The sequence below is a fragment of the Heterodontus francisci genome, chromosome 1 (assembly GCF_036365525.1).
Source record: "Heterodontus francisci isolate sHetFra1 chromosome 1, sHetFra1.hap1, whole genome shotgun sequence".
NCBI classification, from domain to species: domain Eukaryota; kingdom Metazoa; phylum Chordata; class Chondrichthyes; order Heterodontiformes; family Heterodontidae; genus Heterodontus; species Heterodontus francisci.
This window is the reverse complement of record NC_090371.1, coordinates 215,697,123-215,721,404: the sequence shown is the minus strand read 5'-3', so window position 1 is coordinate 215,721,404 and position 24,282 is coordinate 215,697,123. Positions and strand designations below refer to the sequence as shown.

The 24,282-nt window shown below is 43.4% G+C and overlaps 1 protein-coding gene across 7 annotated transcripts in view; it reads left to right on the top strand.

Moving 5' to 3' along the window:
- Positions 1-18,765, top strand: part of hhip (hedgehog interacting protein) — a 187,852-nt gene extending 169,087 nt beyond the window's left edge. For 4 of the 7 annotated variants that reach the window (XM_068041527.1, XM_068041517.1, XM_068041545.1 and 1 more), the window contains 2 exons: positions 1,284-1,412; positions 17,482-18,765. In XM_068041527.1, coding sequence (XP_067897628.1) covers positions 1,284-1,412; positions 17,482-17,693 — 341 coding nt within the window. In that variant the 3' untranslated portion in view covers positions 17,694-18,765. The remainder of the gene's footprint in view (positions 1-1,283; positions 1,413-17,481) is intronic. The other 3 variants (XM_068041552.1, XM_068041535.1, XM_068041558.1) reach the window with 3 other exon arrangements.
- The last annotated feature ends 5,517 nt before the right edge of the window (positions 18,766-24,282 follow it).

Here is a 24,282-nt window from a genome sequence, read left to right as displayed (position 1 = left end):
GGCTACTTTCATATTACATTTTTAAAAATCTGTAAGGCATTCATATGGTGTATTCCTTATACTGTCACAAACATCATTTAGATTTAGCTACAAAAGTGACCTAAAGTGTAACAGACCAGTGCTTGTCACTGCATTGGATTGCAAGCAGATAGATCCTCCCACCTCCAAAGAAGATCCTAATATGTGAAAGATAAATGCTAAGGAAAATTATATAGGAAACTCACCTTTAGTTACAGTATTCTTCATTCTTCAAAGTTAGTTAGTCCTAATAGATGAAATTTCCCAAAATACTCCCTTCCGTGATTTGACCTAGGGTTAACTGGATTCTAACATTTAAATTGTCACACTGGGTTGTACAAATGTTTAATTAGCATTAAAAAATCTTCACATTTGTGCTAGTTATCATTTCAGCCGTATTGATAAAGTTATTTTAACTTTTTTTTAAATAAAGAGTAAACAAAGTAGAATTTTATTCTGGTTTCCTTAGTTGATCATCTGCCTCCCTTCTCTGGCCAAAAGGGTCTCAAGATAGCCATGTGAATGGTACTGTATAAGGTCAAAAGGAAGTCATGAAGCGTTTAATGAATATCTGTAAAGTGACACCAAAATTTCCGTTAGCTCGTCTGTCTTTCTCATGGAATATGAAACATATTTTAAAATGTGAAATATAAATAAGTGATCTAATCATTCTACTTAATGCTGAACTAGCATTATGTCTAACATTCAAACATTAAAATCAACATTTAATTGCATGATGGTGAAACCGCATCCTGTAATTTCAAGTCATGTACACACCACTAAGGACAGACGCACTCATTTTGTTTCTGTTCATGACACTCACAAATCCCCTTCTCATGGCCTCATACCATCCACTGCTAATGGGCAAGTGACTTGTTTCCAGACTGCCACCAATGGCTGATGCTAACCACCAGGAGGCACATGATAGCAACTGGGCAGTTCAGAATTTCCCTTCCCTAAATAGAAAGCTTGCTGGTCTGTACTTGACACTTCCTATGCAATGTGGCCCAGATCAGGAGTTCAGCAGAGCCGCCCCTTGCAGCTATGTCCTTCCAAATCAAATTTAAACGCGTGCATGAAGTTATTACCTATTTCCAACAAACACAGGAAAAGGACTGAAGTTCCCATATCAAGAAAAAAAATTTCTTTCCAGGACAGATTATTATTTTAGTCTTTACCTGCACATAACATACCAAGCTTCAAGATAAGTGACTTCAGATAATGGAATTGTTTGGCATCCTAAAGATTTTTCATTTCTTTAACAGCAAAGTGTGATCCGGTATGTCGGCATGGTGGCGTGTGTGTGAGGCCTAATATGTGCTTGTGTAAGGAGAGCTACACTGGACCACAGTGCGAACAACTGGATAGAAACATTCAAAGAGTGGCAAGGGCAGGTATTATTCAACTGCCAGTATAACACATATGCCTTTAAAGTAATAACTTGCATTAAATTGTTTTAGTGGTTAATGAGATTTAGCTGACTAGGTTAAAAAGATATTGAGGTTCCACAGTGGCTTAGTTAGTAAAAACTTTGTATAGCGCAGTCATATAGACTGAGGTTCCAGATTTCATTCCTGATTTGTGCTAAGTTAGTTGATCTCAACAGGAGTAAATGACAGAGCTACTGCATTTGGCCTTGATGCCCATGGGCTAGGGAAGGGAAAGTCAGCCAGGGTTCCTGCTCCTGATTGCTTTCCAGTGACCCCTGCTACAAAGGACACATTTGGAAACATAAGATGAGGATGTAATCAGCCGTGATGCTCTCGATGGTGAAAGAGCTGATTAACATCACTGTTCAGGTTCACACATGAAGAATTCCCTGTTAGGTAAAGTATTGGAGGATGCCTCCATCCAGTGAATCTTACCCCCAGCAGGAGTTGATGCTTTCAGGTGTCATTTTTGAGCTGGAAGCTGCTTTTAAAACTGGGGTTTCATTGCCTGGCAAGCCAGTTTTTCAACAAATCAAAGTACTCACTTGGAAGACTGATAGTAAACTTTAAGCTGTGACCATGTGTAGGCAGGTCAAAATAGAAAGAGGCTCTGCACATGATTAAACTTACTCATCTGTTTGTTTGTCATTGCCATCCATTTAACTCAATGATCAGTAAAATTGCCTGTGCCACCATGGTTAAAATATCCTGCTTTTCTTTTTATATAATCTTTCAATGCAGAATACCCATGTGGTTCTAATTGTGGCAAACCAATATTATGATGTACTGTACATAGTGTTTCTGGTTGGCCTAGTGCCACAGTGATTTTTAAAAAAAATATATGCTCCAAGTGCTTGAAAACAGCAACTGTTTCACAGTACATCAGTTTTTGGTAAGGCATAATATGGCTAGAAGCCATAATATGGGATGAAATTACTCAGGAGTTGGAGTAACATGAACTAATCAGGGCCAGTCAGCAGGGCAGTAATCTTGGCAGAATTTTTTTTTGACAAAATCCACCCAAATTTCATTCCATTGACAAGTTACAGCATAAGATATGTAGGGAAAAGATAATAGCACATGAAGTAAGAGGATGGGGCCACATGGATAGAGATAGAGGGCACAAAGCAGTTTCTTAGAATGGAAAGGTATGATGAATAATGTTCACAACAGTAAGTGTTGAGGTTTCTCATTTATTACAAACAAAAATTGATCTGGCCTTGTGGAAACCGTGTCAAAATTTGCTGATACTGAATTGGGGAATATGACAAATTGTGACAAAGATAGTGAAAAACAGCAGAGGAACTAGATGGGCAGCTAGGTGAGAAATGCTGTTCAATATAGAAAAATGCGAAGTAATACATTTGTGAAAGAATAGGGAAGGAAAATACACTATACACATAAACTCTTAAACAGAGTATAGGAGCTGAAGAACCTTGGCGTGCAGTTACAGAGGCTGTTTAAGGTGGCAGCAAAACTATATAAAATCATAAACTGTTACACGGAATCTTTGAACTTTCAATCAGAAATGTAAAATACAAAAGAAAAGAGGTAGTGTTGAACTTGTACAAGACTTTAGATCAGAGTTGAATACTGCTTGATGTTTTGGGATCCCCATTATAGGAAGGATATAAAAGCAGTGAAGCAAGTGCACTGTAGATTCAGTAGGATATTACCAGGGATTAGAGGTTAAAGTTATGAAGAGAGACTCGAAAAGTTTTGAGCATTTTACATTAGAGCTGAGCTGATTAAGGGGTGACTCATTAGAGGTCTTCAAAATTATGATATTTTCATGTAAATTATATATTGATTCCACTGTTCAAGATAATAACAAGAACATAAATGAACGAATATCATAGAGTTGAAGAGGAAGTGTTGAAAACATCTTTACACAGTGGATGGTTAATCTGTGCAATTCTCTGCTTTAGCAACCTTTTTTTAGCAGAGTCCATAAATTCTTTTGAAAGTGATTTAGATGTTGGAAAAAAGGAATACCAAGAGAATAGGGAGTGAGCAGGAAAGTGGGATTAGATTAGATGGCTCATGAGGGGCAAATGGCCTGCTTTTGTGATATAAAATTCCATGATTAATAAGATCTGCCAAAGTAGGCAGGAGAGAAAAACTTCAAGTTGTGTATACTGTGTACAATAAACAAAACTAATAGAAACATGCAATTGTAATAGCCTTCTCTTTGTCAGATGATTAGTAGCATATATTTAGTTCTACCCAATTATTGGAATTTCTTTCCCTCTACCATCCCTCCCAACCCGATCCCCAGCTAGTACAATCGGTTACAACAATACCCTTTCAGCTCTGTCAGAAAGATGGATTTCAAGCCCTGTCGACCCTGCAAAGTCCTCCTTACTAACATCTGGAGGCTTGTGCCAAAGTTGGGAGAGCTCTCCCACAGACTAGTCAAGCAACAGCCTGACATAGTCATACTCACGGAATCATACCTTACAGACAATGTCCCAGACACTGCAATCACTATCTCTGGGTATGTCCTGTCCCACTGGCAGGACAGACCCAGCAGAGGTGGTGGGACAGTGGTCTACAGTAGGGAGGGAGTTGCCCTGGGAGTCCTCAACATCGACTACAGACCTCATGAAGTCTCATGGCATCAGGTCAAACATGGGCAAGGTAACCTCCTGCTGATTACCACCTACCGCCCTCCCTCAGCTGATGAGTCAGTACTCCTCCATGTTGAACAGCACTTGGAGGAAGCACTGAGGGTGGCGAGGGCACAAAATGTATTCTGGGTGGGGGACTTCAATGTCCATCACCAAGAGTGGCTCGGTAGCACCACTACTGACCGAGCTGGCCGAGTGCTAAAGGACATAGCTGCTAGACTGGGTCTGTGGCAGGTGGTGGGGGAACCAACATGAGGGGAAAACATACTTGACCTTGTTCTCACCAACTTGCCTGCCGCAGATGCTTCTGTCCATGGCTGTATAGGAGTGACCACGCACAGTCCTTGTGGAGACAAAGTCCCGCCTTCACATTGAGGATACCATCCATCGTGTTGTCTGGCACTATCACTGTGCTAAATGGGATAGATTTTGAACAGATCTAGCAATGCAAAACTGAGCATCCATGAGGCGCTGTGGGTAATCAGCAGCAGCAGAATTGTACTCAACCACAATCTGTAACCTCATGGCCCAGCATATCCCCCACTCTACCATTACCATCAAGCCAGGAGATCAACCCTGGTTCAATGAAGAGTGCAGGAGGGCATGCCAGGAGCAGCACCAGGCATACCTCAAAATGAGGTGTCAACCTGGTGAAGCTACAACCCAGGACTACTTGCATGCCAAACTGCATAAGGAGCATGCAATAGACAGAGCTAAGTGACGCCATAACCAACGGATCAGATCTAAGCTCTGCAGTCCTGCCACATCCAGTCGTGAATGGTGGTGGACAATTAAACAACTAACTGGAGGAGGTGGCTCCACAAATATCCCCATCCTCAACGATGGTGGAGCCCAGCACATCAGTGCGAAAGATAAGGCAGAAGCATTTGTAACAATCTTCAGCCAGAAGTGCCAAGTTGATGATCCATCTCAGCCCCCTCCTGAAGTCCCCAGCATTACAGATGCCAGACTTCAGCCAATTCGATTCACTCCGTGTGATATCAAACAACTGAAGGCACTGGATACTGCAAAGGCTGTGGGTCCTGACAATATTCCGGCAATAGTACTGAAGACCTGTGCTCCAGAACTTGTCGCACCCCTAGCCAAGCTGTTCCAGTATAGCTACAACACTGGCATCTACCCGGCAATGTGGAAAATTGCCCAGGTATGTCCTGTATACAAAAAGGAGGACAAGTCCAACCTGACCGATTTCCGCCCCATCAGTCTACTCTCAACCATCAGTAAAGTGATGGAAGGTGTCATCAACAGTGCCATCAAGCAGCACTTGCTGAGCAATAACCTGCTCAATGATGCTCAGTTTGGGTTCTGCCAGGGCCACTCAACCCCTGACCTCATTACAGGCTTATTTCAAACATGGACAAAAGAGCTGAACTCGAGGTGAGGTGAGAGTGACTGCCCTTGACATCAAGGCAGCATTTGACCGAGTATGGCATCAAGGAGCCCAAGCAAAACTAGAGTCAATGGGAATCAGGGGGAAAACTCTTTGCTGGTTGGAGTCATACCTAGCGCAAAGGAAGATGGCTGTGGTTGTTGGAGGTCAATCATCTGAGCTCCAGGACATCACTGCAGGAGTTCCTCAGGATAGTGTCCTAGGCCCAACCATCTTTAGCTGCTTCATCAATGACCTTCCTTCAATCATAAGGTGAGAAGTGGGGATGTTCACTGATGATTGCACAATGTTCAGCACCATTCGTGACTCCTCAAATACTGAAGCAGTCCATGTAGAAATGCAGCAAGACCTGGACAATATCCAGACTTGGGCTGATAAGTGGCAAGTAACATTTGCGCCACACATGTGCCAGGCAATGAACATCTCCAACAAGAGAGAATCTAACCATCTCCCCTTGACATTCAACAGCATTACCATCGCAGAATCCCCCACTATCAACATCCTAGGGGCTACCATTGACTAGAAACTGAACTGGAGTAGCCATATTAATACTGTGGCTACAAGAGCAGGTCAGAAGCTAGGAATCCTGCAGCGAGTAACTCGCCTCCTGACTCCCCAAAGCCTGTCCACCATCTACAAGGCACAAGTCAGGAGTGTGATGGAATACTCTCCACTTGCCTAGATGGGTGCAGCTCCAACAACACTCAAGAAGCTCAACACCATCCAGAACAAAGCAGCCCGCTTGATGGGCACCCCATCTACAAACATTCACTCCCTCCACCATCGACGCACAGTGGCAGCAGTGTGTACCATCTACAAGATGCACTGCAGCAACGCACCAAGGCTCCTTAGACAGCACCTTCCAAACCCACGACCCCTACCACCTCGAAGGACAAGAGCAGCAGATGCATGGGAACACCACCACCTGCAAGTTCTCGTCCAAGTCACACACCATCCTGACTTGGAACTATATCGCTGTTCCTTCACTGTCACTGGGTAAAATCCTGGAACTCTCATCCTAACAGCACTGTGGGTGTACCTACCTCACATGGAGTGCAGCGGTTCAAGAAGGCAGCTCACCACCACCTTCTCAAGGGCAATTAGGAATGGGCAATAAATGCTGGCCTAGCCAGTGACGCCCACATCCCATGAATGAATAAAAAAAGTGTTCTGCCTCTAATTTTGTAAAAGAAGTTTAATAAAAATAAGTTTCATGTTCTTACGGCCAAAATTGCAAGAAATGTGAAGGATCCTGTTAGTTGAGAAAGGAGGTTTAAATAACTCATCAGCTCTATGTAGCTCTTAGTTATATGTAGGGTTCTAACAAATATTGTATTTAACCTATAAATGGGCTCAAAATGTTAAAGAAAAATCAAACTACATTTTTACAATTTGTTACGAAGATGTTCTATATTTCTAGCTCTGTGAATCTGGGAGTATAAAGTTGGATAATTTTAGGTGCATTAACGAGATGATTGTGCAAACCAGTGCTCACAGGAAATGTCTCTGGAAATTGTAGACATGCAGCCAATAATTTTTCATCCATTAAAATCTAGATGGAAGATCACGGCTAGGTGTCTGCGATTTTTAAAAATGCTTTCCATGGGGACAGTGGCTCCCAAATTCTTCCATTTGACATCATAGACAAGTGCCAGTCCTAATGAGGACTGACCCCTGTTATGAGTGCTATAGCTCAAGCAAAGAATTTGTATCTGTAAGGATATGGAGTCTCAATCAGAAAGAGTCAGCGATTTCTATTAGACAGCATTGAAAGAGACAAAAATGGTTGAATGAAGGGAGTGCTGCAATTGAAGGCTAGAGTTGAGAGAAGGATCACCTATCAGCTGATTAACTGTTTCTTGTATCCTAGCTAAGTCCTGGAAGTGCCTACCCAGATAGGAATCCATTCAAGTTTTGAATGAACTTGGGTTGTATAGAGTCAAGAGTTGCTGAGGGGAAAAGAAACCTTTGGTAGAAAAGAGGAAGCAGAGCATTTTTGAATCAAAGTTGTAGGAGGCGGGATCCCTGTCCCTTGAAAGACTTCAAAGGATTGGGGATCCCACCTCCAAGAGCTGCCGGCCAATCAGAGGGCCAGCAGCTCAGCAGTGCCACCGGAAGCGGTGGCCACTGCCAGTACTGCAGAGGCCTCGACCCAGGCCCAGCACTGGAACCCCAGAACAGAGGTAGGTAAGGCGAGGTCGCTGGGGTCAGTCCGGAAGGCCCTGGCAAAGGTGGTGGTCGTGCAGTCCAGGAGGATAAAGTTGTTCCTGGTGGGGGTCCTCCATGGACCACAAATTGCTTTGCCAAGCCCGCAGAGAGGGGGCCTCTTTTTACAAGGTGTCCTCACGCAGCAGAGGCCCCACCCTCCGTCGCTGGTATGATCTCAGTGGTGGCGGGAAGAGGCTTTTAAATGGCCACTGCTAGGCCATTTAAAGGTCTCAATCGGCCTCTGGACGGCAAGGTTGATGTTGGCCTATCCCACACCCGGGAAGATTGCTGGGTGACAAGGAGGCAATGGGCCTTCCGCATCTCCGCCACCCGTCAGAATAATCCGTGCTCCCCACCTTCAATCCCGCCTCAGGTGATCTCAAAATCCTGGCCATGAAATTCCTAAGTTCCTTTAAAGGAATTACAGGAAGGGAATCAGGGTGAGACTTCTACCCGCTAGTCCAACCCCACCTCATTGGGGTAGTTAATTATACAGGATAGACTCCACCCATTCTTCTATTCTTCAGGGTAGTCACTACTGTGGGGAATTGAAGTATTGCAGTGCTGCAGTAGAACACCCACTGCAACACCTTACTTGAGTGGTGAGAAGCCTCCGAAATGTGGCAACATTAAATTTTGAATAGGCTCTGAATGAACTCAAGAGCCAAAAGCAGACAGCTGGAGAGGCTGGCAACAGAGGTGGCCAGGACTGCTACCTTGCAGTCCAAAAAATCCTTCCTCCTGCTTCTCACCGGAACAATCACCCAGGCTCTTCTTCCCTTCTGGCCTCCAGTTGTAAAGCTGGAGATGGAGGGAAATCAGTTGAGAACCTAAGTCCTGCCTCCTAGCTGTCATTTTTGTGTGATGGGGTGAGCAATGGCTGGTGGCCAACATCTGTTGTAATGGTGTGAGGGAGGAAAATATAATTGTCCAATTTTAGGACGAGGATTTGGCAGCAGGCCTTCCCCAGTTATTTTCCTCCATTCTCCACTCTTTGCCTTTTTCAGCAAGAAATTGGAGGAAACATCTTCCCTATGTCTCTGAAGAATTGAAAGAAAAACTGCCTCCTTCCTTATGAAAAGCTTCAGAAATTGCCAACCACTGTTAGGATTCCAACCCCTGCCACACGACTGATCATTCAGGGCATCAGCGGACACCCCATCAATCTGCACAGTAATTTTTTTTCCTAATTCTTTTAACATATTGTGGTTTTCACTTCACCTCAACATCTTCTTTGCTGCACTTTCAGTCCTCTTCATCACAGTACCAATCTTTGTTCCTTTCAACAACAGCTTGTATTTCTAATAGTCCTTTAAAGTAGTAAAATGTCCTCAGGTGTGTTACAGGAGCATATTCAGACAAATATTAGCGGCAGAATTTTTAGGCCTCAATGGAACCAGCATGGAAGTGGGCAGGTGCGGAATTTTGTGCCACTGGCGCCATCCTGCCCTCGGGCCATTTTCCCAGAGGCGGGATGGGGTAGGGGGGGATACCAGGGTTACCTGCCTAAAAGTGGCGCGTAGCCAATTAAGGCCCTTTAAAGGACTATTAAGGCCTACTTCCTATCGGCCTCCAGGCCCCCAAGGCATCAGGGAACAGGCCAGCTGCCTGGAGGCGGCCTCTCAGCAGCAGACCAGAGAGCTGGCTCTCCAAGTAGGCTTTGAGACCCTCACGCCTGTCTGCCTGCCTGGCTTCAGTTACAGCCGCAGACCACCCTGTAGAGAGGCTCCCCCCCCCCCACCCCCACCACAGTGCTGGCCTAGCTGCTGAGGAGATATTTTATTTTGAAGGTCAAAAAATTGGAGCGAGGGCACCTGCACCTTATGGTGCCCTTTCTCTTACCTGAAAAGGCAGCCTTCGGCTTCTTCAGTGCTGGAAGGCCTCCTATTGGCCCTCCGGCTTTGAGAGCCTGTCCGCCGTCCTTAATTGGACAGCAAGCTGCCCTCTAGCTACTAATTGGCCAATTTGGGGAAAATTACTGCCGGGTGACTGTTTCCCCCACAGTCCAAACTTCTGAGCCCCATTTGACTCTGATGTTAGTGTCCCGAAGCCCATGAGGAAAATCCTGCACTTTCAAACAGGCAATCAAAAGCAAGATCAAAGAGGTAGGTTTTAAGGAGCATCTCAAAGGAGGAAGAGAGTTGGAGATGCAGCTTCTCAAGCATGTTCCCTCGCCTGCTGCACCTAAAAATCTCCAAAATACTGCCATTACCACATGCATCTCATACTTCCATCTCATGTCTTTACATTGAGCAAACAACTCTACCTCTTTCAACGTCTTTCATGGTTTTCCTTTACCCTTGTCTCTAATGGAACTATCGTACAGCATCACATCCAACCTCAGATTGATGGTAACTATACTCTCCTTTGTAATTACCATCTTCACCTGTTCTACCCGATGCTGCACCACACCATGAACAACTGTTAATACCTATATGTACATCATATGCACCATATGTACATACCCAGCACAAGCATTGCTAAGGCTTTGCTTTAGCACCCAGGATGGTTTCTCAAGAATGGACCCAAGTTCGCTCATGTTCCTCATGGTATCTGATCTCCAGTATAGTAAAGGGGTTGTGCAGACCTGTGATTGGTCACGCTTGTGACATGCAGCCTATTTTTGCAAGGAGTTAGCCGTCCCTCCTAACCTCCTCTTCGTCCTCCTTCAAATTTGAATCTTAGAATTAAATCATTGTATGTACTCCCCTAGAAATGTGAATGGACAGGCAGATAATTTAAATGGATGGAAAATCATGGGGGATATGAGTCCAAAATCCCAAAGTGCTTCCAGTGGACAAAGTTTTGACAGGAGCACAAATTCATAAAGTTTCCCCTTTTAGTGTTCCTTAAACTAGTGGATCATGAGGTAGAATGCAAGAAAAGTCAATTATACATGGACTCTGGATGGAACAGACTTGATCAGAGAAATGACCATCTCTGCCTTATAACTACTTTTTAATGTTCTCATGTATAACCAACTCCAGGAATGTATAAATTATAATCATACGTGTCAAATCTTTGCAGATGAGCAAAGATATGTGTAAAACTGAACTTAGATTTTGTAGAAATTATCAAATGCAATAGCATGCAGCCTATTACAATTTAAATAGATTTTTTTAAATCTTCTATGTCTACTTCTCTCCCATATAATTTCAATCTGTTCTTTAGTAATTTTCAGGAACACAGCAACGTTAGAAACAGGAGAAGGGCATCCAGCCCCTCAAACCTGCTCAGCCATTCAATGAGATCTGTACCTAATCTCCATATCTCTTGATTCCCTTACCTAACAAAAATCTATCCATCTCAGTCTTGAAAGCTTCAATTGTTGAAGCATCCACAGATTTTTAAAAGAGAGTTCTAGACTACTTCTTTGTATGAAAAAATATTTCCTAATTTCAATCCTTTATGGCCTAGCTCTAATTTTAAGTTTATGCCCCTTGTTCTTGATTCCCCCACCAGAGGAAACAGTTTCTCTGTAACAATCCTATCAAATCCTGAATAAAATGTAAACACCTCTATATCACATTACTTCTTAATCTTCTGTACTCAAAGGAATACAATCCAAATTTATGAAACTTGTCCTCATAATTTAACCCTCTAAGCCCCAGTATCATTCTGGTGAATCTGTGCTGCACCCACTCCAAGACCAGTCTATCCTTCCTGAGGTGTTGTGCCCAAAACTGAATAGTGTACTCCTGATAGGGTCTGACCAACCAAGACTGTGCCCAACTGAAGCATAACATCCTCCCATTTGTATTCCAGTCCCCTTGAGATAAAGACCAACATTTACATTAGCCTTTTTGATTCCTTTTTATACTTGCCTAGTCTGCTCCTCTACAGTTCATAGTTTCTCAACATTTAGAAAATACTCCAGTTTCTCTTTCTTGGGTCCAAACAGAATGACTTCACACTTTTCCACATTGAGCTCCATTTACCACAGTTTTGCTCATTCACTTAATTTGTCTATGTTCCTTTGCAAATTCCTGCTGTCATCTGCAATATTTACTGTCCCTCCTAATTTAGTGTCATCATCAAACTTAGATGAAGGAATTAAGAGTTGTGGTGTGAAGGTTGTGTTGCCTGCCCGGTGCCAAGGTTAAAGACATCTCCGCATGGCTGGAGAAGAACTTTGGAGGGGGAGGGGGAAGATCCAATCTTCGTGGTCCATGTAGGAACCAACAACATAGGTATAACTAGGAATGTTGTTCTGCTGAGAGAGTTGAGGAGTTAGGGTCCAAATTAAAGCACAAAACCTCAAAGGTGCTAATCTCTGGATTGTTACCTGAGCCACACACCAATTGGCACAGGGTCAAGCAGATTAGAGAATTAATGTGCGGCTCAGAGTGGCGTGGGAAGAAAGGGTTTTGATTCATGGGATACTGGAGAAAGAGGAACCTGTTCCATTGCAAAGAATGGGAAGCTTGAAGATTGGGAGAATTTGGAAACCATCAAAGGGCAACCAAAAAGTTGATAAAGAGGAAAAAAAATAGGATGGGAATAAACTAACCAGGAACATAGGAACAGATTGTAAGAGCCTTTACAAGTATATAAAAAGGAGAGTACCTAAAGTAAACATTAGTCCCTTAGAGGCAGAGACAGGAGAAATGACCATGGGGAATGAGAAACTGGCAGAGACGCTGAACAAATATTTTGTGTGCATCTTCACAGTAGAAGACACAAATTGCATACCAGAAATAGAGGGTAACCAAGGGGCTAATAAGAGTGAGGAACTTAAGGTAATTAATATCAGCAGAGAAAAAGTATTAGAGAAACTTAAGGGACTAATACACAAACCCATAGGACCTGATAGTCTACATCCTAGGGTTCTAAAAGAGGTAGCTGCAGAGACAGGGGGTGCACTGATGATGATTTTCCAAAATTTCCTAGATTCTAGAAAAGTCCCAGCAGATTGGAAGTTAACAAATATAAGACTGGTATTCAAGAAAGGAAGGAGAGAAGACAGGGAACTATAAGCCAGTTAGCCTGACATCAGTCATCAGGAAAATGCTGGAATCTATTATTAAGGAAGTCTTAACAATGCACTTGGAAAATCATAGTATGATCTGACACAGTCAATATGGTTTTATGAAAGGCAAATCATGTTTAACAAATTTATTAGAGTTTTTTGAGGATATAACTATTAATGTACATGAAGGGGAGCCAGTAGATGTAGTATATTTGGATTTCCAAAAGTCATTCAATAAGGTGCTACACAAAAGGTTAATACTCAAGCCAAGGACTCATGGATTTGGGGGTAATATATTAGCATGGATGGAGGATTGTTTAATGACTGGAAGCAGAGAGTAGGGATAAATGGGACATTTTCAAGTTGGCAGGCTGTAACCAGTGGAGTGCTGGGGCCTCAGCTATTTACAATCTATGGTAATGGCTTAGGCAAAGAGACAGAGAATAATGTATTGAAGTTTGCCGACAATACAAAGCTAGGTGGGAATGTAGGCTGTGAGGAGGACAAAAAGAGGCTGCAAAGTGGTAAAGTGAGTGGGCAACAAGATGGCAGATGGAATATAATGTGCGGAAGTGTTAGATTATTCATTTTGGTCGTAAGAATAGAAAAGCAGAATATTTTTTAAAAAGCATGAAACTTTTAAATGTTGATGTTCAGAGAGACTTGGGTCTACTCATTTAAAAAAACACAAAGTTAGCATGCAGGTTCTTCTTCTTCTTTGGCCTCCTTGTCTCGAGAGACAATGGGTAAGCGCCTGGAGGTGGTCAGTGGTTTGTGAAGCAGCGCCTGGAGTGGCTATAAAGGCCAATTCTAGAGTGACAGACTCGTCCACAGATAAAATTGGTTGTCAGGGCTGTTACACAGTTGTGCTTCTGTCTTTTTTCCTGCCAACTGCTCAGTCTCTTCGACTCGCCACTCTTTATCCCCACCTTTATGGCTGTCCACCAGCTCTGGCAATCACTGGCAACTGACTCCCACGACATGGGGTCAATGTCACAGGACTTCATGTCGCGTTTGCAGACGTCTTTAAAGCGGAGACATGGACGGCCGGTGGGTCTGACAGCAGTGACGAGCTCGCTGTACAATGTGTCCTTGGGGATCCTGCCATCTTCCATGCAGCTCACGTGGCCAAGCCATCTCAAGCGCCGCTGGCTCAGTAGGGTGTATATGCTGGGGATGTTGGCCGCCTCGAGGACTTCTGCGTTGGAGATACGGTCCTGCCACCTGATGCCAAGGATTCTCCGGAGGCAGCAAAGATGGAATGAATTGAGACATCGCTCTTGGCTGACATACGTTGTCCAGGCCTCGCTGCCGTAGAGCAAGGTACTGAGGACAAAGGCTTGATACACTCGGACTTTTGTGTTCCATGTCAGTGTGCCATTTTCCCTCACTCTCTTGGCCAGTCTGGACGTAGCAGCGGATGCCTTTCCCATGCGCTTGTTGATTTCTACATTGAGAGACAGGTTACTGGTGATAAGCTCTAGGTAAGTGAGCTCTTGAACCACTTCCAAAGCATGGTCGCCGATATTGATGGATGGAGCATTTCTGACATCCTGTCCCATGATGTTTGTTTTCTTGAGGCTGATGGTTAGGCCAAATTCGTTGCAGGCAGCCGCAATCCTGTCGATGAGTCTCTGCAGACACTCTTCAGTGTAGGATGTTAATGCAGCATCGTCAGCAAAGAGGAGTTCCCTGATGAGGACCTTCCGTACTTTGGTCTTCGCTCTAAGATGTGCAAGGTTGAACAACTTGCCATCTGATCTTGTGTGGAGGAAAATTCCTTCTTCTGAAGACTTGAACGCATGTGAGAGCAGCAGGGAGAAGAAGATCCCAAACAGTGTAGATGCGAGAACACAGCCCTGTTTCACACCAGTCAGGATAGGAAAGGGGTCCAAAGAGGCGCTGCAATGCTGAATTTTGCCTTTCATATTGTCATGGAATGAGGTGATGATACTTAGTAACTTTGGTGGACATCCGATCTTTGCTAGTAGTCTGAAGAGACCGCGTCTGCTGATGAGGTCAAAGGCTTTGGTGAGATCAATGAAAGCAATGTAGAGGGGCATCTGTTGTTCGCAGCATTTCTCCTGTAGCTGGCGAAGGGAGAACAGCATGTCAATGGTAGATCTCTCTGCTCAAAAGCCACACTGTGCCTCAGGGCTGTACCAGCCCTTCGTTTTGCAAGCTTAAACGTCAGAACTATGTGTCCTGGCCTGTCGGAAGACCTTACACAAATCAGCGATTCTCGGAAGACCGCCATCATTAACAACGAGCTCAGTAGACTCAATGTGGACATTGCAGCACTTCAGGAGACAGGCCTCCCTGCGAGCAGATCTCTCAGAGAGCAAGACTACACCTTCTTCTGGCAGAGGGATCATGAAGAACCAAGACAGCATGGAGTGGGCTTCGCCATCAAAAACTCTTTGCTCAGCATGATATAGCCACCTTCAAATAGCTCAGGACGCATACTGTCCATCCGACTGCTCACTGCCTCTGGTCCAGTACACCAACACAGCATCTATGCTCCAACACTCTGCTCCCCACCTGAAGTTAAAGACCAGTTCTACGAGGAACTCCATAATATCATTAATAGCATTCCCAATACCGAACATTTGTTCCTGCTGGGGGACTTTAACGTCAGGATTGGGGCCGACCATGACTCATGGCCCTCCTGCCTTGGGCACTATGGCATTGGAAGGATGAATGAGAATGGACAGAGACTCATGGAGTTGTGTACCTATCACAACCTCTGCATCACCAACTCGTTCTTTCATACTAAACCCTGCCACCAGGTTTCATGGAGGCACCCAAGATCACGTCGTTGGCACCAGCTGGACCTCATCGTCACAAGGACAGCCTCTTTAAACATCATTCAAATCACACGCAGCTTCCACAGTGCGGACTATGACACCGACCACTCCCTGGTGTGCAGCAAGGTTAGACTCAAACCACAGAAGCTGATTCAGTCCAAGCAGAAGGGCCGCCCGCACATCAACACTAACAGAATTTCTTATCCACAGCTGCTACATAAGTTTCTAAATTCACTTGAAAAAGCCCTTCAAAACACTCCTACAGGGGATGCAGAGACCAAGTGGGCCCACATCAGAGAAGCCATCTATGACTCAGCAATGACCACCTATGGCAAACATGTGAAGCAGAATGCAAACTGGTTTCAATCTCACTTTGAAGAGCTGGAACCTGTCATCGCCGCTAAGGAATGTATGATGGCATTAAGAGAGCTTTTGGGCCAACCATCAGGAAGATCGCCCCCCCCTCAAGTCTAAATCTGGGGACACGATCACTGACCAACGCAAGCAAATGGACCGCTGGGTGGAGCACTATCTGGAACTGTACTCCAGGGAAAATGTCAGTGAGACCACCCTCAGTGCAGCCCAGTCTCTGCCAGTCATGGATGAGCTGGATGAACAGCCAACAAAATCGGAACTCAGGATTGCCATTGATTCTCTAGCCAGTGGAAAAGCCCCTGGGAAGGATGGCATTACCCCTGAAATAATCAAGAGTGTCAAGCCTGCTATACTTTCAGCACTCCATGAACTGCTTTGCCTGTGCTGGGATGAGGGAGCAGTACCTCAGGACATGCGCGATGCCAATATCATCACCCTCTGTAAGAACAAGGGTGACCGCGGTGACTGCAAAAACTACCGTGGAATCTCCCTGCTCAGCATAGTGGGGAAAGTCTTCGCTCGAGTCGTTTTAAACAGGCTCCAGAAGCTGGCTGAGTGTGTCTACCCTGAGGTACAGTGTGGCTTTCGAGCAGAGAGATCCACCATTGACATGCAGTTCTCCCTTCGCCAGCTACAGGAGAAATGCCGCGAACAACAGATGCCCCTCTACATTGCTTTCATAGCATGCAGTTACAGCAAGCATTTAGGAAAGCATATGGCATGTTGGCCTTTATTACAAGGGGCATGGAGTACAAGAATAAGGAAGTCTTGCTGCAATTGTACAGGGCTTTGGTGAGACAGCGCCTGGAGTACTGTGAGCAGTTTTGGTCTGCATCTTTAAGAAAGGATATACTTGGCTTGGAGACAACACCCAAAAGTTTACTAGATTGGTATCCTGGGATGAGAGGGTTGTCCTATGATGAGAGGCTGAGTAAACTGCGCCTATACTCTCTTGAATTTAGAAGAGTGAGAGGCGATCTCATTGAAACGTACAAAATTCTGAAGGGGCTTGACAGTGTAGGCACTGAGAGATATTTCCCCTGACTGGGAATCTAGATCACGGGGGAACAGCCTCAAGATAAGGGGTCGTTCACTTAGGACTGAGACAAGGAGTAATTTCTTCACTTAGGGGGCTGTGAATTTTTGGTGTTCTCTACCCCAGAGGGTTGTGGATGCTCCATCATTGAGTATGTTCAAGGCTGGGATAGATAGATTTTTGATCTCTCAGGGAATCAAAGGATATAGGGAGTGGGCTTCTACAATTTCCTTACTTTTTTTTTTAATACCCTGGGATGGAAACAGGCCCTGGAGATTTTAAGTCTCATTATTTATTCTACATCTCATTATTTTCTCCATTACCTTTTTAAATAAAACTTATATTGACTCTGAGAAGTTGCTCCCTTCGTAGTGTTGTTAAATGATTAGTTTCACTCTTAAACTCTTCTACAGTATTAAATGTCAGAAATGGTTATTTAAATAGAGGTTGAATTGAACGTTAGCATTTTTAAAAAACTAACTAGAATTTATCTCATAATAAATAATTCAATTGTTTGGTTCATCACCAATAATTTGGATTTTTAAAATATTTTATTTGGCCTTTTATTCAGATTTACTTTTCCATTATTTTCCTCAGCAGCAGTTTGCCAACAACCCAGAAAGTATGGGAACTGTAACACCCCTGCGTGGCGATGGTTCTTTGATGTGGATACCAGGCAGTGTGAACAGTTTCTCTATAACGGTTGCCAGGGAAACAAAAATAGATTCAACTCACAAGAAGAGTGCGAAAAAACTTGCTTACCAAGAAACCATCAAGGCACAGGACTGATACAGGAGATGGATAAATAAACTCTTGGCCAGCCATCTTTTAGTTTCTTCCACTCTGAGAAAAAGAACAAATGCATTTCAAGATAATTTTTACTTTTTTGATGTATATTTTACATGGGACTAAAAGATTTTAAAATTCAAAAATGGGAAAACAGGTTACTTCAGGTTTTTATTGTCTAACCTTAAATTTATTTTAAAATGATGTGTAATATCTGAAATAAGATTTTAGAAACCGTGCTATCTAAGAAAAATGGTCAGAAAAGTGCATAAGCTCATTACTGGTCTGTCATTCATCAGATTCTAATTGGTGTACGTAGATTTAAAAAAAGACATTTAAATGTATAATTTCTTTTAAAATCTAATATATTGTTTATGTAAATGCATGCTTAATGTCCTCAAGAATACAGTATTATACTGTGACCATTGAGCTGATAAATTGTATTTTTAAACATAACCTGTTACGTACTGTATTGCATCTGTTATTATGCTTTATGTAAACAGCAAATATGCTAAAGTATATTTTTAATACAGTAGCTGCAAAAAACACAACCACTGCCAGTTCTCTTGAACTGCTATGGCTCTCTTTGCGGGCCCATATTTAGATATTCATTAAGCTGTAATCCAGTGGTGAAAGGGGAGTTAATTGATATCAATTTGACGAAAGAGCATTGTATGTTTGTCAAGGCCAACAGTCAACAGGTCATCATAAGCATGTTTTTAGATGCTTGGAGGTGAGCTCTCATACTGCTGCTGGAAAGATAAGATTTTAATTTGTTTCTTTCTCCCTGTCCTCATACATTTCACTTCTCAGCAAACCCCCAGCACTTTTCCATTAAAAGAAAAATATCCTGCTAAGATCCATTTTTCTTCTTGTATCAATTTAACCATGCAATACTGTATGCCAGATCTGTATTTACATTGTGTTCTGTCCCCATACCTTTTGGAATTTACCATGTATATTCAGCACTTAAATGCAACAATTTAACTGTGAACTTGAGTACAGAACATGAGAAGAAACAAGTTAATGTGTGGTTAGGTGAGGCATTTGCTGGAAATAGTTATGCAAAGAACTATTAAATGTTTTGTGTCAAAATTGTTTCTATATATCATCAGTCTTAATCATATTACACTTTTCCAATAATCTCTTGTCAATTTCAAGCATCCCTATGTACACAACTGATTTGGCAGCAGAGATAATTAGTAGGTAGATTTAGTGCCGCATTAAATAGTATGTTTTGCTTTAAATAATTGGTGGTTTAGTTGTAAGAATTAGATCTAAGAAGAACGCTACAATAATTAATTCAGTGGAGATGTTGAGCTGTAATTTAACATAGGATCCAGCAGAAAGCTGCTGCAACTTTCAATGTTCCCAGACAAATATTTTCTGTTACTACTGATAAAGGAAACAAAAGTTCAAAAATAGGTGAAAGAGTTAACTCTGTTTTGTGGTTTAACGTTGCTTGTTGATTATCACTTAGACCTCTACTTCAGGAAGTAGCCAAGTACAGTATTGTTTGATTTCAACAATCAAACTGACTTTGGGAAAGTTTGCTTTTTTAATTTATTATTTTTAAGTGACAATGACAACTCAGCATATCAAATTGAATCATTTTTAAAAACAAAGTCTTTTAAACAAAACCAGAATCCATCAGAGCTGACCTTTTTCCAGAAATAGTTATTGAAGTATCGTTTATAAGAAAAAATAGAGGCCGGGACTTCATGGGACTCGGCAGGAAGGGGAAGGCGGAACTGGAAGCGAGTGGTGAAGCCCCTCCCGCTACCGTCCCTGTCCGTTAATTGGCCGGCTGGACCACTCGGAGACTGGAGGCAGGCTTTGAGGTGGCAGCTGCGTCCACCAGCACCCGAGTCCTGTATCAAACTGTAGCCAGCAGGAAGCCTGCGACCAGCGACCATCCTCTTCAGGCAGCAACCAGATCCCTTCAGCCTCCAGCTAAGGAGTCCCATCAGCTTGCACGATGCCCATGCCACCTGAGCCCTTCTGCTATAATGGTGAACACCCTTCCAGTGGGTGCTGAAACACTACACAACCCACCCCCCTTTCAGGCCCCTCTCCAGTGAGCCCCCTAACAGGAGGAAGACTCCTCACGGGGGGTCTCAATCCCATATATTTGATTGCCCTACTCTTTCCTTGTAATGAAAGTGAAACACCTCACTGCACAGCTGCCGAGTGCAACTACACCAACAGCTGCTGCTCCACTGCCTCCCTTTAAAACCTGCCGAAGCTCTGACCCCCTGTAACGCCCGTGCACTACTCAAAAAAATTCGAAGGGCCCATAAAATCTGTTTCAATTGCCTTCTTAATCATCTAAATTACCTTTTAATTACTCATTTTCGAAACGCGAGCGAAATCCCCATGCAACTTGTCATCTGCCACTCGTGAAATTGAGTCCCGGCGTAATGACACGGGGTCCTGACCCAGCGCCATATTAGGCCTCCCCCCCTCCATTGTCGTCGGCTTGTTCCTCATTAAATCCCAGCCAAAGACTTTCGTAGTAAGCAAAGTAATTGTCCAAATGAACAAATCATTGCAAAATATGACAAAATGATAATACTTTAAAAAATGCAATTAAATGCAGAATTTTGGTGATGTCAAAGATATGGTGACAGCACATGGTGTAGAGATCTAACTGTGTAGCCTCAAACCTCAAATGAGCAAAGAAAGGAATTGCTACAAATGCACACCATCTCCTAAGCACTGCTGTTGACTGGAGTAAGTGCCACTCAGTTTCAGACCAATATGAATCATGAGGGGCAAATAAAATACATTGATAGCTGAAATGAAGAATGCACTGTCTGGTGTGATTACAGATATACTACAACGTTACATTCCTGATGTGGTGAACTAGCTGATCTCAGCCGAGGGGGATGTAAATGTGCTACTGTTTGTCTCAGTACCTACTAGTAGAGGTTGGGGGGGAAAAAACACACACTGTTTATGCTCCTGATTGCTGCTCATAGACTCCAGGCTGAAAATTGCACATTTGGAAGGGTGGAAACAGGGTGATGCTCCCCATTATTGATTAGTCTGCTAATTTGTTTACTAGGGGGCGTTGCCTAAAAGTGAGAGCCTTTCAGAAGTGAAGTTAGGAAACACTTAGTCATGCAAAGGGTGGTAGAAGTTTGGAACTCTCATCTGCAAATGGCAGTTGATGCTACATTAAATCTGAGGTTGATGAATTTTGTTAATTAAAGGTATTAAGATATATCAGGTAAAGGCAGGTATATGGAGTCAGGTTATAGATCAACCATGATCTCATTGAATGAGGGAACAGACTTGAGGGGCTAAATGGCCTCCTCCTTTTCCTGTGTTCCTATGTCTTCTTCCATAAGGTGCCATACAGAACCTCATGATGGAACCTGATGGTGCAGTAGGTGGTGGTTATGTACAGAAGGAAAACCAAGCCCAACAATTTAGAATAACAGGTGACTGATTCCAAGAACAGTATGGGAAGAGCTACAGAGAATCTAAACACTCACTAATGCCAAGTAGCTTTCATTCATCTTCCCAGAGGCCAGATATCTGCTTCAGGCATTGATGTTGGCGATTTGAAGTTTGGGTTCACTTGTAATAGTCCTATGGTTAAAAAACCTAAGCTGACATATGGGTAAAATATTTTACTATAGAATTTTCTTGTGGTGATCAATCCAAATTTGGCTGTATAGATCAGTTTCCAGGAAGTTCTCATTCTGTTTGTACCAGTAATCAATGGATATTTCACACATCAAAATTTTTCTCATATTATCAAGCACAGCTGTAAATAACAAAGCATGATAAACAGGTGCCCACAACTCCTGCTCTGCACAGTAAATCACCATGGCAAGTAAGTCGTGGTTCATTTTCCACTTCACAGAAAGTGCAAATTTTGCAGGAGATGGGAATAATACAGAGACTCAGTCAGAGAGATTATGTACTTTAATTTTCTTCAGTCAACCCTGGCAAATCTTGAGAGGAACAAGAAAAAATTGTTGGCGGACTGGCTAGTAATCAGATCCAGAAAGGAAAAAAAGAGGGTTGGTAAAGATCCTGAAGTTGAAAATGTTCTATCCCATTGGACAATTTGCACTGTTTTGTGGTGTACCGTTTTGTGGTTGACTACTCAGACAAAACAAAGTGACCAATAATCTGCAATGAGAAGGCTAGCAATTTACAAGATACTGATCCTGTAGAAGGCAAAGAAGAAAATGTTTTTTTGACTCCAGGAATGACAGAGCAGAATGCAATGTGCTTTTACAACTAAAACATTCTGAAATTCTCTTTGACCTGTCTGATGCAGACATTGTAAATGACAGAAAACCACCAGTCAGCACTGAGGACAAGAATTAGACCAATGAACAAAGTTTGCCAACAAGTAGAGAAAATGTGCAATGCCTCAGAAAGTTATGCTGGATTCTTGCAAGGCAGAATGAGCTTTGAAGATTCTGAAAGGAGATTCTTTTAGTTTTTATGAGCTTTGTGTGGATTATTAATAAGTATTATTAATCCATTTTCTAAGTAAGAAGGCTGAATTTTATCAACGCCGCCACCGTGGCGAGCTGTGAAGTCGGCGGCCTTCCAGAACACTAGTGCCGCCACACAGCCCCCGTGATATTACACGCAGGGGCTCATTTAAATGGAGGGGGCAGAGCAGCTGCCCCCGATGACGTAGAAGGGGTGGCCGCCGTGTCACCGGTGCCATTTTTTAAAGGCTTAAAGCTCTTCAGGATATATTAACATATTTAAAGGTGCCGGTGCAGTTAAAACATTTTTTAAATGTTTAATTTAACATTTAATCCCCAATGAGTCCTCAACACATAAATTGACCTATTGTCCCAAAAATACACTTTTTGAAATTCCGATCTTCCTCCCCCGAACTTCAATATCTTTGACCTTTAACCCCTTCCCACCATCCCCACATCCACTGGGATTGGTTTTCCCCGCCCTGATAATTTTATTCCTCCCCCCTCTCCACCAGTGTCTTGCCTCGGAAGGAGTGGGATGGCTGCTGTCAGCAGGTAAGTTAATTTGCATGTTAATTAACCTATTTTTAATATTTTAACGAAGGCCCCGCTGCCAAGTGGCCCGTAAAATGCTAGCAGGAGCGGCCCGCCACGACCTACGACGCCGGAAAGGCCCCACCAGATATTAGCGGCAATGGCAAGGCCTCAGTGCGCCCCCCTCCCCCTCCGCCGCCAAGAGGCAGGGCCTACATTAAAATATTGAAATTAGCTAAATTAAAATGCAAATGAACTTACCTGCCACTGCTGGCTGCCCCACACCGATTTTACAGACAACCGGCTGCAACTCGCGCTCCTTTGGAACTCCATTGGAGTTCCGAGGTGAGACACTGGTGGGAAGGGGGGAGGAATAAAATTATCAGAGCGTTGGTGGGGGGGAACCATTCCTATTTGTTGTGGGGATGGTGGGAAGGAGTTGAGGGTCAAACATACTGAACTTTGAGGGGGGGGGAGGGGAGAGGGGGGGGAGTTCAGAATTTCTAAAAGTGTATTTTTGGGGGGGAAGATCATTCATGTGTTGAGGACTCAGTTTATTGAAATTTTTCATCACTCCGGCACCTTTAAATATATAAATCTGTCCTGTCGGGCTTGAAGCCCTTTAAAACTGGCGCCGGTGCAGTGCCACCGGACGTCGTTGCCGGGGATGCAGCGGCCGCCCCCTCTACGTCATTGGGGGCGGCCGCTCTGCCCCCGCCATTTAAATGAGCCCCCGGCAGCACTTCCATGTCAGAAGGCTGCCGACTTCGCATAAAATTCAGTCCACTGTTTTTAAATGAGCCATCTTTGGAACAGTGTTACACATGAGTGAGCACTCAAACCGCTTTCGAGCAACATTGCATACTGCTTATGAATGTCTGCATATTCATAAAAATTAGCAAACATGAAATTATGGTCTCAATCCTTGGTTTGGCAACAGCTGGTTTTAAAAAGGAAATTAAAACAAATTATCACAAAACCAACTAGAAATATGATGAATATCTAAATGTACAAGTTATGAACACAGTAATGGTGGAATTCAGTGAGAATTCAGAAAATAAGAGGGAACCTGAATGCTCTGTTTGCAATTTCACTAAATGGAGCCACATTTCAATCAAGGAGGAGCAGGCACTTATGATGTCTATACCACTTAGAATTATAGATTGGTTACAGCACAGAAGGAGGCCATTCGGCCCATCATATCCATGCCAGGTCTCTGCAAGAGCAACTCATCTAGTCCCACTCCCCACCTTTTCCCCACAGCCCTGCAAATTTTTTCTCTTCAGATAATTATCCAATTCCCTTTTGAAGACCTTGATTGAACCTGCCTCCATCACACTCTCAGGCAGTGCATTCCGGATCCTAAACACTCACTGCATAAAAAATGTTTTTCATTTTGCTGTTGCTTCTTTTGCCAATCGACTTAAGTTGGTGTCCTCTGGTTCCCGATCCTTCCGCTAATGGGAACAGTTTCTCCCTATCTACTCTGTCCAGACCCCTCATGATTTTGAACACTTCAATCAAATCTCCTCTTAACCATCTCTTCTCCAAGGAGAACAACCCCAGCTTCTCCAATCAATCCACATAAGTGAAGTTCCTCATCCTTGGAACCATTCTC